This window comes from Watersipora subatra, chromosome 10, assembly GCF_963576615.1.
Source record: "Watersipora subatra chromosome 10, tzWatSuba1.1, whole genome shotgun sequence".
NCBI lineage: Eukaryota > Metazoa > Bryozoa > Gymnolaemata > Cheilostomatida > Watersiporidae > Watersipora > Watersipora subatra.
This window is the reverse complement of record NC_088717.1, coordinates 9,484,154-9,498,710: the sequence shown is the minus strand read 5'-3', so window position 1 is coordinate 9,498,710 and position 14,557 is coordinate 9,484,154. Positions and strand designations below refer to the sequence as shown.

Below are 14,557 nucleotides of genomic sequence, written 5' to 3'. Positions count from 1 at the left end.
TCTTGGAACATCCTGGCAATCAGATCACCTCAAACATCAAAAACATTCGCAAATGATAGAAAAAATACCAATATTCTTTGATAAATTTTACTGAAATTTTGTGTAAGTTCATCTTGGACATTTTCCACTGGTAGATGTTGAATGTTTGCCGCTGGATACAATACAACCAGAGCAACACCATCAAAAGATCTCCACTAACAATGTCTACTTTTTTACTTAGCCAGGGATTAACCGTGCTAACAGCAGGGAGGTGTTGGGGGCCATATAGATGGCTTACTGTTGCGAGATGGAACCCTGGCTACAGCTCTAAGGTAGCTTGTGTTGAAAAGGTTGTTGATAAACTTGCGCCAAGCAGTAACAACATAAATGAACAAAGGAGATATAATGCAGCAACTTGAGCCAAGTGGATCAAATAACAAAAGAGCAACCAGGCGTGTACACGAGATGGCTCAATCTATAAACAGCATTGTTCCTTTTCATTACTTTCTAGCGAGAGTAAACTACATGTAGCATAAAAAAGCTCAGCGGAACATCTTAGCAAACTGTCTGCCTAGCATACGCTATGCTTTCATTGAGCGAATGGTGCATTTGGAGTTGTGCCCACGTTGAGTTACCACGTGATAAGCTCTTCAGTGGACATTAGCGTGTTGCAGATTAACACGGGTGCTTTGATGACAAGATAGTGACAAGATAAGATAGACACAATAAAACAACGATTTTTACACCAAAGGTGGTGGTGCTGGCGCACTCTTGCATCGTCCAATCAAAATAGGAAAGCTGAAATATGGAAAATGTTCAAAATGGATCAGCATGCCCGGCATTTTCTTGCGCATAATTCGCAAGTGCTGCTCCATCTTTTGCAAATGTGAAACAATAAGTAAAATATGCGAGTAACAAAACTCATTCGCTTCCGGATCTTTGCTGCTTCCATCTTGCGAATGACGACAAACTTGTGGATTAACTATGCTAGACGAACTCGGTGATTGCTCGTATAAAGCTACGTCTCTACTTGATTTTATAGCTCATCTGCTGGTACTGCGTACACCTTTTAATTGTCAGCAGCTAAATTATGTCAACCAAACATTGTAAACTATTTACGAAAGTAAAACCCGTCAACTTGAATTAGTCCAAAACAAAAGGTTACAGTTTGAAAAGTGTGCTAAAACTTTAGAATATAATAGTCGTTGCTAACGCAATCAGTTTAAGCAAATATTTAGTTGAGATGAAGTCCTTATTACCAGAAAGACTTGAATGCCGGAATGTTAAACATGATTTGTATATACTTGGTCAGAGTAACACACCTTTTGAAATGGTTGACAAAGAGCTTCTATTCCTTAGACAAGGTCATAGCCTAAGGATTTGATTTATTAACAATTTCAGCTAGCTTGTTAAGAGGCATTTGTAGCGCTTGGCTCCAAGAAATTAATAAAATTTGGCAAAATTCCAGATCTTACTAGAAATGGTTTTAGATGTTGGCTCAAAACTACGCTGATCAGATTCAATACAGTTTTTACTTCTGTTGTTGCTTCGACTTGTAATTTTTAAATATAATATAATTATAACAGAAAAAAATAAATTGAATTATCTCTTTTTTTTCAGAGCATAGGAGTATAGTAACATCTAATTTAAGTTTTTACTGTCATATAGTTGAAGTAATTTCTCATAAATGAGATATATAAGCAGAAATACTACAAACTTAAAAAATAAGGTATCATATCATCAAGGTCAACAAATAGTTGAATGTCTCAGCATAACAATTCCGCCGGAAAGCACCTGTTGAATAGCTCAGGGCTGGAATAGTGTCACCTGTGTCTGAAGTTGATAGCATCCAAGTGAGTGCATCAATAAACCTTTGCTTTGTATTTACTTCGAGACTTACTGGGTAGAGTAGGTGCGACGCTTTTGCGTCGTTCTTCTTCAAAAAAGATAAAAGTATCGAAAATGGTTTGAAATTCTTCACTGCATACAACTGACAAGTTAAAAAAATTATTATGCATCTATTACCCATATAATCAAAATAATAGACTTTATGCTGTTATCCATGCTTCACCTGCAACAAACTAGTGTTGCTAGCATTGGCTGGTGCATTTGGCTGCTTCTGCCATTTTTTCGGCTTGCGATGCAAATTTAAGCAAAACCATTAGCGGTGATGAGCTAAGCCGCATTTTGCTAAAATCAGTACAGCATATCATGCAAGAGTTCTACAGTAAAATTTCTACTTCAGCCAACCTATAACAGCATAATTGCGTTGTATACTTCTACTACTGCGCAGTACGCAATATACATGCAACCCAATAATTTTTTAACGCACAATAAGCAGTATTGGTGCAGTGATTGTAAAGTAATCAATACCAACCAGTTATATCTTCTACATGTTCTTGACTCCTATTTCTGTTTTCTTTAGCGTAGGTCAAACATCGAGTATCTTCACTAAAGTGCTCGTAAACGTTCAATGTTTTTGTTGGAGTTGTGTGCACTTTTTCGCAAAGGTCGCATACCCAATGACGATTGCTGGTAAACAGCCGATAAGACGAAGTATATTTAAGCCTCCAATCGTGGTAGTTTTGCAGCATCGTTAGGTTGGTCGAGACGATAGACAAATAATCTGCCAAATGCTTCGGAGACGCAAAGCTGTCAGCTTGTATGAAAGAGTTTGGAGGAGCTATTTTCTTATACTGAGATCGCTGACCTCTCACGATGGGAATCATACCTGCACTTAAACTCATCCAGAGTTTCTCTGTTACATACTCGTCACAATCTGAGTTCTCAAATGCTAAATAAAAAATATACTTCAATCCGAGCGTTTCTCGAAAATCTTCCGTTTTGTAATTGTCTTTTTTAGACGTCTGCCCACAGTCACCGTATATGTCAATTTCTATGTATTTTTTTAGCTGTTGCACATAACTTTCTCTCCTGCTGCTTGTCATGCAATTACTCACAAGCCAAGCTACTTTTCTTTTTTTGAATGTAAGATAGTCCATGGTCTTTCTTACTTTTTTTGCATCTGCATATGATATACGCCAGTACTTTCCATACGGTATCACAACGTCTGAGTCTGACTGATAAGTCATGGACAAATTGAACAAATTGTTGAGGAGTTTCAACTGCTCAGGATAGAAGAAAGCTGGTGGCTCTCGTATCATCAGCACCCACTTTTGGCTGGCTCGCTGCCTTTTAGGCAGCTCTTGCAAAACAAAATCTTTAGTATCTTTATTGTTATATAGATGAAAAAGCACTGCATCACTTCTGTTATAGTCCTTTTTATTCAAACTCCACTCACACTTGTATTCACAACTTGCAAGAGGATTCTTAGTGCGCGTCATTTCAGGAACTGTTCGACCATAAGTTGTTATATCCAATGGATACCCATAAAGTGATGTGTAGGCTAGTATAAGTTTGCTAACATTCTTTGGAGTTATTTCGTCAGGTTTTTTACGTATTGCTGTCGGTCGAACAGCCTGGAAAGCGTTTTCACGAAGCCAGCTGTACTGGAGCATGGTAGCTGTAACCATCACTATAAGCACCAACCCGACGGCTCTCCATAAACGTTGTTGTTTCATGACTATAGCGATATGACACCTGCAAATACAAGACAAACAACCTTAGGCTGCAATATTAAGTTCAGTGAACAATATGAAAATTGACAGTTTTTCAAAAGCCAAAAACTTTTGAGAGGCTGAATTCGGTTATCAGACGGTCAAGACATCAGACAAATTATTGACAATTCATTGTTTCTGCCTTTAACAGAGTACCGTTCCTCAAGTAGTGTAATAACTGTATCTAAGAGACAATTACTTTGCTCAGTAGGGCTAAGCTAAGCACAGTTACAAGTTCTGCTATATTGGAACATTAAAGAAATTAATATAATGATCAATACACAGCTTGTTCAATCTGTATACCTTGTTATTAGCTTTAAAAACTGTAAGAGTTGTTGGTTGAAGTTACATAGATGTACTTTTTGTTTTGCTTAAAGGCAGCCTAAAGATCTGGCAACATATGAATTTGATGACCATAAACTGCATCTGTCCAAAGCTTACACTGACAGAACTGGTAGAAACCAATTAGAGAAACAACTGCAGATCAAAGGGTCATATTCTAGGGAACAAAAAATACTTCATCAATTAGTATTACCTGCCAAGCTTCTGGCAGTTATATTTTAGTTTTAAGAGAGACATTTTGTTTGGTGTTAACACCTGATTGAATGTTTCGTTTTTACTGTTATGATGGTATGCTTGTTTAAAAAAAGAAATTTTTTTCATAAAAACTTTTTATAAATTTTTCCTTCTAGTTATCCAAAGAAATTTGATTGTATCAAATGCATTTTGTGCTGACTGGGTGTAAAGGGAGCTTTAAATAAAGGAGGAATCATTTAGTAAATCGTCAATTACAGCTGATTAGCTTATAGTCAGTGACAGGTGATAAGTTCAAAGTTAGTTAAAAGTGATTAGTGTATGATCGGTTACAAAGCGTGTCTAATATGATTGGCATTCCATCAGTGCTTGTCAGCTACGAAAACATTGCAACAAATGAATGAAACAGTTTTAACTGTGAATATATCGGTAAAACCTTATACCAGTTACATAATTTTATAGTAAAACCTTTTCTCGGTTTGGAAGGTAATCTCTGTGAATTTGTGTGAAGTGTGAATTTGTCAGCAACTAATAACAACTGTGACATACTTCAACAGCTAATGCCTGATATACTCATTGTTGGGCACTTTATTTTGAAGGCAAGTAATCTGCCTTCAAATTAGTCCGCCCTGCTCTGGCTTTTAAAATAACCAAGTGTAGTAACTATTTGGGTATAATGATCAAGTTTAATAACTATATGGGTATAATAACCAAGTGTAGTAACTATATGTATGTTGATATAATAACCAAGTGTAGTCACTATATGTAAAGTTATTCAGAAATGCAAGAAGGTGATTAATTGGTGAAGGTTGGTCTATTAAGTCAAACATTGCGAGTTGGACTCCTACATAATGCAAATTTTTTTATAAACTTGAAACCTGTCGTCTGACAGTTGGAGGGACAGACACTGATCCTATTATGGTAAATATTATATTAAAGAGGGTTTAAAATTGGATATTCATTGGACTTCCTTGAAAGCTAAAGGGGAAAGTGAAAATATTATTTTTCTACAACTCATACTGATCTAAGCTGCTCTAATTCTTTTTAACTAAAACTTAACCAAAATCTACTGCCAATGGTTTACTTTAGCGCAATTGAAATAGGAATGCAACATGGCTGCCTACAAACATGGCTGCCTACCAACATGGCTTCCTACCGACATGACTGCCTGCCGACATGGCTGCCTACTAACATGGCTGCCTACCGACATGGCTGCCTACCGACATAGCTGCCTACCGACATGGCTGCCTACCGACATGCCTCCCTGCCGACATGGCTGCCTACCAACATGGCTTCCTACCGACATGAATACCTGCCGACATGGCTGCCTACTAACATGGCTGCCTACTGACATGGCTGCCTACCGACATAGCTGCCTACCAACTTGGCTACCTACCAGCATAGCTGCTTACCAAAATGGCTGCCTACCAACATGGCTCTATACCAACATGGCTGCCTACCAACAAGGCTGCCTACTAACATGGCTGCCTACCAACATGGCTGCCTACCGACATAGCTGCCTACCGACATGGCTGCCTACCGACATGCCTCCCTGCCAACATGGCTGCCTACCAGCATGGCTTCCTACCGACATGACTACCTGCCGACATGGCTGCCTACTAACATGGCTGCCTACCGACATGGCTGCCTACCGACATAGCTGCCTACCAACATGGCTACCTACCAGCATAGCTGCTTACCAAAATGGCTGCCAACCAACATGGCTCTATACCAACATGGCTGCCTACCAACAAGGCTGCCTACTAACATGGCTGCCTACCAACATGGCTGCCTACCGACACGGCTGCCTACCGAAATAGCTGCCTAACGACATGGCTGCCTAACGACATGGCTGCCTACTAACATGGCTGCCTACCAACATGGCTGCCTACCAACATGGCTGCCTACCAACATGGCTGCCTACCGAAATAGCTGCCTACCGACATGGCCTCCTACCGACATGGCTGCCTACCGACATGGCTGCCTACCAATATGGCTGCCTACCAAGCAAGCTAACAGAAAAGCTGTCAAATGCATGCTAGCTTGTGATGGCATACTTTAATGCTTGTTGTTGCGAGATATTTGAGAATTATGCAAAATTTGACAATTTTCTAAAAGGTAAAATTGTTTTTCAACAAAAGCTAGACATACTTCAAGGATTCAAATTGAAATAAAAACACCTATAATTACTGATTTTACGATTCTTGGGGCCATACTTGTAATAAAGGCAGCATGTGAAATAAAGATGTGCTTATTGATGCAGTAATCCTTGTCTGTCATAAGCTGCAAAATATGTGCAAGCTTACCGAACATGGACTAATCATAAGGGAATAGTTGACAATAACAAAATCAATAAATAACAATAAATAAGTTATTTTGCTCCAAACAAACGTAACTTTTCTATTATATGCTGTAGGTACTATCATTTGGTCACCGAAAAACAAAGGTTCACTTACTCAAGTTTAATAAGTAGGTACATTAGCAAGTTAAGTAGGTAACTAGTTGGTTTATGGACCACTGAAATCAGATAATCTAAAAACCAGGTTACCCCATAAATCATATTGCCTGTTGACAAAATACCTTGCTGTATTAGCCTCGCAAGAAAATACTTGGATATGCACAAACTCAAATGCCTGTATTGAGTTTTTGCAGATCGCAAGTCTTCCACATCTACTGATTTGCCGAAAAGTAAAGTAAAAATTTTTCAACAATTATTTTTTATTAAAATGCTGAAGTAATGACAAGAACCCTTATCTAATAGCGGCAGCGCGTGATCACAACATGAGATATGGAGCAGCTTTGGTGACAACAGGGTCGGACATGGTGCGAATTTAGTGACAACAAGGTATGACATGGTGCAGCTCTGGTAATAAAGAGTGAAAGGTGGTCATAACAATAGATGTGTCAGATTAGCAGTCTTTATTCTCTTATCTTACTTGCACTACACACAATTAACATTGCTGTGGACAACGCTGTTAAAGCTCTTTTAACACTGTTATATCAGAAGTCTTTCTGACATAACAACATTAACCTTTTAGCCAAATATTTTACATCAATTGTACAACTCCGACAATGACAAATTTATTCCAAACTCCAAGTAACAGTAAAACCGCAGATAAAAAAGAGATGCTTGGATTCGTGCTTATACATTTTGTATAAAACTGCTTTTTTCTCATTGGCCTATAATAACCTTGAAATGGCATTGCTTTAATCACAGAAAGTGGAGTAAGAACTAAAATCCCTCACCTTTGCTAGATCTTTAGGTAACTAGTAATATCACTCACCTTTGCTAGATCTTTAGGTAACTAGTAATATCACTCACCTTTGCTAGATCTTTAGGTAACTAGTAATATCACTCACCTTTGCTAGATCTTTAGGTAACTAGTAATATCACTCACCTTTGTTAGATCTTTAGGTAACTAGTAATATCACTCACCTTTGCTAGATCTTTAGGTAACGAGTAATATCACTCACCTTTGCTAGATCTTTAGGTAACTAGTAATATCTCTCACCTTTGCTAGATACGGGATGCTAGATAGGTACGAGAAAGAAACAAAGTCCAGAATACAACTCGATCGAAGATTGCTATTCAAACTCGTTATGGGGATTGAAAGAAGGCGGGCCCGTTTTAGCAAACGCTATTACAAAGAACAAAAGAGTAAGGGATAAATAGATTGTGAATAGATAGTGGTGTTGTTATTAACAACTGACTCAGCATGCATGTAGCAGCTGAATATAATTGGGTTCACGCTTTGCATTAACAAAAGAGAGACAGATTAACAAGCTATTTGTTATATGGTCAGACCTTGTTTACGTTGTTGTAGTTGTAACTAAAGCCAACAAATACCAGGTATTTTTAAAACAACGAAGCTTGGTGCTCATGAACTTGCGGGTTCGGAGCCGACAAGTATTAAATTTAAAAGACTTGACGAGCCTAACAACCCTTTATGGATGACTGAAACAGCATTAATCTTTGTTAAACCAAGGTATTTGCCTGTGTGAGATCTCTTTCAAACTGTGATTAGTGTGTTCATCATAAGTACTTAGAATGGTTATACATACAACTTCAGTGCACCATTAATAAAACTTGTCATGCACTCTTACCCTTACAACAACTTTGGCAGAGCTACTGCAATTTTTAATGGCCGTTATAAATAGACCCACCCCTCTAGCGACTATTGCAATGAACTCGGGCTATCCATATAAGCAACTGGAAAAATTAACTTCATTGGCCTTGACATAATTGCTGAAGCAACCAATGAGGCAGCCTAATTTTTTGACCTCGCAGCACTATTTGACATGACCTTGAAGCTAAGCAAAAAACATACTCTATGATTAGTTGTGTTACTTCCCTCACTGAAAGATTTCGAGTAGCAATTGACTCTGTCTAATTGTACTGATTGACATAAATTAGAGTACAGAAAACCTATTATAAACCAAAACAAAAAACTACCTTGACATTTTAGTCTTCAAATATTTTAATTTTCACTTTAAATTAAAGAGAGAAGATAAATACTGCCAGCGTTAATTAGCCTGTACTCTACATGAAAGCTAACTATAACATGTTATGAGAAAACAACTCCAAAAAATGTAGTCAACAGCACTGTGGCTACTCAGCTGCTGGGTTTATATTAAAATTGGTCACGAATCCATTTCATAGAAATGAATTACAACAAACTTTGTTGTAATAAAATCACATCAAAATACATTTACTAAGAAAACATTTTTGTTATAAGCTTATAACTAGCCTTAGGCTTGTGATAAATTGAGGTATTAGAGGTTCCATTAATAGGAAATGCTAGTACCCTGACAGTCAGATGTGCCGACAGAGATTTTCATGTGTTAAAGCTAATTGAGCAACTACTCTATTTCAAGACAACATGATTGATTGGCCAAGAGGGTTTAGTGTTGGTCGATTGAACTCAAAGCTGTGGGTTCGAAACCGATAAGGAGCAACTTTTTGTCAAAATTCTAACCATACGCTTCTCAATAGTAAACATTGCAAACTCTAGCATGGTAGGAGGCTGAGGAAAGCGAGTTCACATAGTAGTGAATTTTCATCGGTCAATTTAAAAAAAAATTGGCCTTACAACTGTATTCTTGTTGTTGTATTGTAGTTGTTGTATTGTATTATCACGATAAGTCTTGTATCACAGAAAACACAGCTAACAGGTAAGAAGCACATAAAGGAACTAACTTAGTTAGCAAGCCCATAGCTATGGGTTATTAGACAATTATGCGATTATAGCACAGCTAAAAAAAAGCTGACTGCACAGCTAATATGTAACACATCTCCCTCACTTTTCTGAGTTTATGGTTAGTCATGACCTTGTTAGAACTGTTATAGTAATCAGGTCGTCTTCTATTACGAGTAGGATATCTGGGACTTTGCACTGGCCTCTCATCAGGTACAGATTGGGCAGGTTGGATGTTAAGATCATTTGAAGCTGTGATGATATTGTCATTAGTCGATGTATCATTAACTTGAAGTCTAGCTTGTAGCTGATTGGCATGTCGTCTCCATACACCACGGTCTGTTCACACAGCATACAGTATGTTACCCAGCTTGTTAATTATCGTTCCAGGTATCCACTTAGGTCCAGAGCTATAGTTCCTTGCATAAACCAAAGAGTCTACTTCATACCGTGATGATGTAGAAGATGCTTGACCTGGTGAAAGAGCTTTCTTGTTCTGAATTGGTTTCAGCAAGGTCAGAGTATTTCTCGGCTGTCGTCCATATAGAACTTCAGCAGGTGATTTCCAGTTCAAAGAGGGATGAGGCAAACATCTGTAAGTGGTTAAAAACAGTTGTAGGGCAGTCTTGATTTTCTCCCCTCCTGCACAATTCTTCTCTACAGATTGCTTAAGAGTCTGGACAAATCTCTCCGCTTCTCCATTCGATGCAGGATGGAATGCGGGAGATGTTATATGTTTAATGCCATGCATAGTGCAGAACTGGTCAAATTCATTTGACACGAATTGTGGGCCGTTATCCGTAACAATAGTCCGAGGAAGACCTTCATGTACAAAGATCTGTCGTAGCACGTCAATTGTGTCCTTAGAAGTAGTTTTTCCTACATCTAGCATAGCAACGTACGGATATCGGGAATGTGCATCTACACAAACCAACCACATCTGGCCTTTAAAAGGTCCTGCATAATCCAAATGAATTTGTTCCCATAGTAGTTGGGTGGACGGCCAACTTTGGTAAGTCTTGGCTGGGTCATTAGCACAGATTCGGCAAGGTTCACAAGCTTTGATTAGCTGTTCTATGTCTGCATTGATGCTAGGCCACCATGCGTATCGATGAGCAAGCTGTTTTACTCTTTCTACACCCCAGTGTGATGTATGCAGCAAGTCTAACACTTTACTCTTCAGAGCCTGTGGAATGACAACTCTAGTAGTGTCATCACGTTGCAAAAGCACAGCCTCCCCATGAACAAAAAGAGACTCCTTCATATTCCAATATGGTCGCAAATGTTCATAGCTAGCTGTAAGCTTATTGGGCCAAAGGCCATTCAGTATCCACTCTTTCACTATCTGTAGTGATGTGTCTTTCATGGTTTCTTGTTTAACAGCCTCATCGTCAAGGGGACCATGATCGAGCTCCTCTTGTATAGTGTGTGAGACCTCAATGCTCTCCTTCTCTTCATCATGGTCAAACTTCGGGTCCGCCCCTATAGGTAACCTGGACAAGCCATCTGCATTGCCGTGCTGTGCTGTAGGTTTGTACCTGATGTCATACTGATAAGCCATCAGTGTGAAGGCCCATCTCTACAGTCACTGAGCTGTTAAGATGGGGATATTCTTTTCTGGTGAAAACATGGCAACCAGGGGTTTATGATCATTAATGAGCGTAAAACGTCTCCCATATAGATACTGTCTAAACTTAGTCACTCCATAGATGATAGAAAGCGTTTCTTTCTCTATCTGTGATTAATTCTTTTGGTGCATGCTCAATGTCTTTGGTGCATGTGCTAGTGGTCTTTCAGCTCCATTTTCCTCTTGTAGGAGTACTGCCCCAATTCCATAGTTAGATGCGTCTATTGCTAGAACCAGCGGTTTACTCTGGTCAAAATGAGTAAGTTTGGTAGCCTTGATTACACTTTCTTTAAGAACATGGAAGGTCTTGTCACACTCTTCAGTCCAGTCAAACTCGACATTTTCACGAAGAAACTTGTAGAGGGGGGCTGCTTTGCTAGACAGGTCAGCAATGTATGAGCCATAGTAGTTGACCTTGCCCAAAAACGCCTGTAGCTGTTGTAAGTTCTGTGGTCGTGGAAGCTGTTCAATAGCCTCTATTGCAGAATTCGAGGGAGTCTTGCCATTCTTGTCTATTATGTGACCTAGGTATTCAACAGCATTCTTAAAGAACTAGCATTTCTCTCTCTGTATGCGAAGCCCATACTCCTGTAGTCTAGCTAAGAGTTTGTTGAGATTAGACCAGTGCTCACTCTCACTGCTACCAGTGACAATCAGATCATCCAAGTATGCTGCAACTCCAGGTAAGTCAGCAATCATTGAGTCCATGCATCGCTGAAACTGTGCAGGGCTTGATGCCAATCCAAAACACATCCTGTTGTAGCGAAACAAACTACATTGAGTGTTGATGACACACAACTTCTTTGCATTATCATCTAACTCTAGTTGCAAGTAGGCATCTGCCAGGTCTATCTTGGAAAAGTGTACCCCGCCTCTCAACTTCTCTAGCAACTCTTCAAGGCTTGGTAATGGGTGTTGATCAATTGATATTTGTTGGTTCAACATCTTGAAATCACCACATGTACGCACTCTTCCATTTGGTTTGGAAACTGCTACTATTGGAGCAGCATAATCACTAAAGTCCACATGTTCCAAAACACCAGCTTTAACTAATCGATCTAGCTCTTCTTTTACAGCTTGGTGTCTAGAGAATGGCTCTACACGAGGTTTAGAAAAGCTTGGTGTGCTTCCTGGTTTCAAGCGTACTGGTACTTTTACCTTTTTACATCGGCCAAGACCTGTCTTAAAGACATCAGAGTACTTAGAGGAGAGTGCAGCGATTTTGTCCTTAAATCCAATAGGGTTACTTCCTGTGACAGTACAGGTAACATCACAACTACCCTGTGTCAATATACATGTAGCTAGCCCCTGCTGCGAGAGACCGAATTTGTCACTCCAATCTAGACCAAAAAGGTTTGAGCCTTGTGTTGTGTTTACAACAAGAAGTTTGAGATTTTGTTTTTCCACATCTCCTACCTTCACACTAACTGAGCATGGTCCTTTAATCTGTAACTCACTCTGCCCATACGCTTTAAGATGGGTACTGACAGGTAAGAGGGGTGGGGGTGATCCAAGACTTTGGTAGCCTTGCAAATCAACTATAGAGCAAGTAGCCCCTGTGTCCCATTGAAACATTGCATCATGACCATTGACAACAGTTTTGATCCAAACCTTTCTATTGACTCGTTGGAAAAGATTATCTGAAACTGCGTGTACTGAATGATAAGGTTCACTTGCATCAGTGAGCACACTTAGCACAGAGTTTTCAACTGTCCTAGCAGACAGTTCTGTCTGACTTTGTGCTGCTGTCTTAGCCATACAGACAGCCTCAATGTGACCTTTGACCTCACATTTCCTGCAGACAAATGCTCTGCAGGGACAATTTTTTCTGTCATGTTTAATGTAACAGCTAGGGCAAGACTTCAACATACCTGTGTTCTGTGCATTAGCTTGTTGCTTTCCAATGGTTTGTTGACCTCGGCGTAATCTTTGCTTGTACTGACCTGACATTTTGTTTACTGTGTCTTCAATAGCTGGAGAAGTTGTCTCCCCCTTGAGAATTTTATCGGTCTCCGTTGTCTTGATGAATGCTGCAGCCTTCTTAAGAACATCATTAAGAGAGGGATCAGCATCAAGTAGACACTGGCGACGTACATCAGCATGTGGCGTCTCTTTAATGATTATGTCACGAATTTGTTCATCAAATAACTAGTGCCACAGCCTGTGCTTTTGCACGTGAAAGCACAGTGCCGTGCGAGTCCACGAAGTTCTGCAGCTCAATCAACATAGGACTGACCAGTCTTCATTTTACATTGAGAAAATTCAAATCTTGCTGCCTGAACATGTATGGTATCTGCAAAGTGTTCATTAAGTTTCTCCGACAACTCAGTAAATGACTTGCTTGTAATATCCTCTGCGCCAAATAAGTTTGACAACAAGTCGTATGTCTCAGCTCCTACCCAAGATAGTAAGCATGCTTGTTTCTGACTGTCATCTACCACCCGATACACATTAACGTGCTGATTGAAACATTGAAGGTACTGGTTCCATTTTTCTTTACCCCTGTCGTATGCTTCAAACTTGGGTATGGCGACAGCTACTGGTATTGATGTAGCACTATCACTCTTGGTAGTTTCAAACAAGGAGATAAACTGCTTCTGTAGATCAGCGTTTTGCTGCTGGAACTGTTGTTGCTGTTTCTGCATAGCATCGATCAAAGCTTTTATGTTAGGATCCATAGCAAGACAATAGAAAAATGCTGGCTGTGAGTCCACAATGTTTGTTCCTGACACCAGTTGTTTTATTGTAGTTGTTGTATTGTATTATCACGATAAGTCTTGTATCACAGAAAACACAGCTAACAGGTAAGAAGCACATAAAGGAACTGACTTAGTTAGCAAGCCCATAGCTATGGGTTATTAGACAATTATGCGATTATAGCACAGCTAAAAGAAAGCTGACTGCACAGCTAATATGTAACACTTGTCTTCATCATGTTTACTTGTTGCACGAGCTCTGGCCTAAGCTTTCCATCACTCATGCCCTTTATCTGCTACTTACTGAGTCTCTACTAATGCTAAGTTTTGTTGTATCTTTATTTACGATGAAACGTCTACCTGAACCATACTAACTCATTTAAGACATTGAAAAGCAAATTTCTGCTCAGACAAGTCATCATTTCATTTTCTGCTTTTTTTGTTTTATGTTTAAAAGTATTTTGTACAATTGGTGAGTTCTGGTGATTAAGCCAGTTACCATCCATTGATAAAACGTCAGACAATTAAATCAATCATGGCTGTGATTAATTGCAACTTATCAAATGCATTGCTTATATGTAAAACTGCAAAATCTCAATTTGACAGTAAATACGTGAACAAAAGAGCAAATAACTTTGCAAGAAAAAATAAAAGATTTACTGGCAAACAAAGCAAGGCATGTAGCCAACAAAGGCTTACATACAGACTTATATGCACTAATGTGCACTAATATAATGATTCCATAATAACCACATACAGCCTTAAAGTGCAACAGATTGGAAAAACTACAAAATTATCAATGGAAGACAATGAAATATGCTGTTCTATCAGGAGTTATCCTTTAAGACAATTAAAGTGGACAACTCCAAGTTTAGCCTATTCGACTAGGAATTTGTAAGAAACTGTTTG

General features: G+C 39.0%; 1 protein-coding gene across 1 annotated transcript; it reads right to left on the bottom strand.

Annotated features, from left to right (window-relative positions):
* Window positions 1-1,619: 1,619 nt before the first annotated feature.
* On the bottom strand, window positions 1,620-7,729 carry LOC137406244 (4-galactosyl-N-acetylglucosaminide 3-alpha-L-fucosyltransferase FUT6-like). The gene is made up of 3 exons (XM_068092779.1): window positions 7,643-7,729; window positions 2,357-3,579; window positions 1,620-1,915 (listed from the first exon to the last, which is right to left on the bottom strand). Exons 2-3 carry the CDS (start codon window positions 3,558-3,560, stop codon window positions 1,842-1,844), a joined length of 1,278 nt encoding a protein of 425 aa, XP_067948880.1. The 5' UTR covers window positions 3,561-3,579; window positions 7,643-7,729; the 3' UTR covers window positions 1,620-1,841.
* Between the last annotated feature and the right edge of the window lie 6,828 nt (window positions 7,730-14,557).

Bases quoted from the DNA above. Each gene is read 5' to 3' on its own strand.
- LOC137406244 (XM_068092779.1), bottom strand. From the start codon at position 3,560: ATGAAACAACAACGTTTATGGAGAGCCGTCGGGTTGGTGCTTATAGTG. The intron at 1,916-2,356 runs GTTGGTATTGAT...TCTTTTTTGAAG, and splicing joins ACATGTAGAAGATATAACTG to AAGAACGACGCAAAAGCGTC.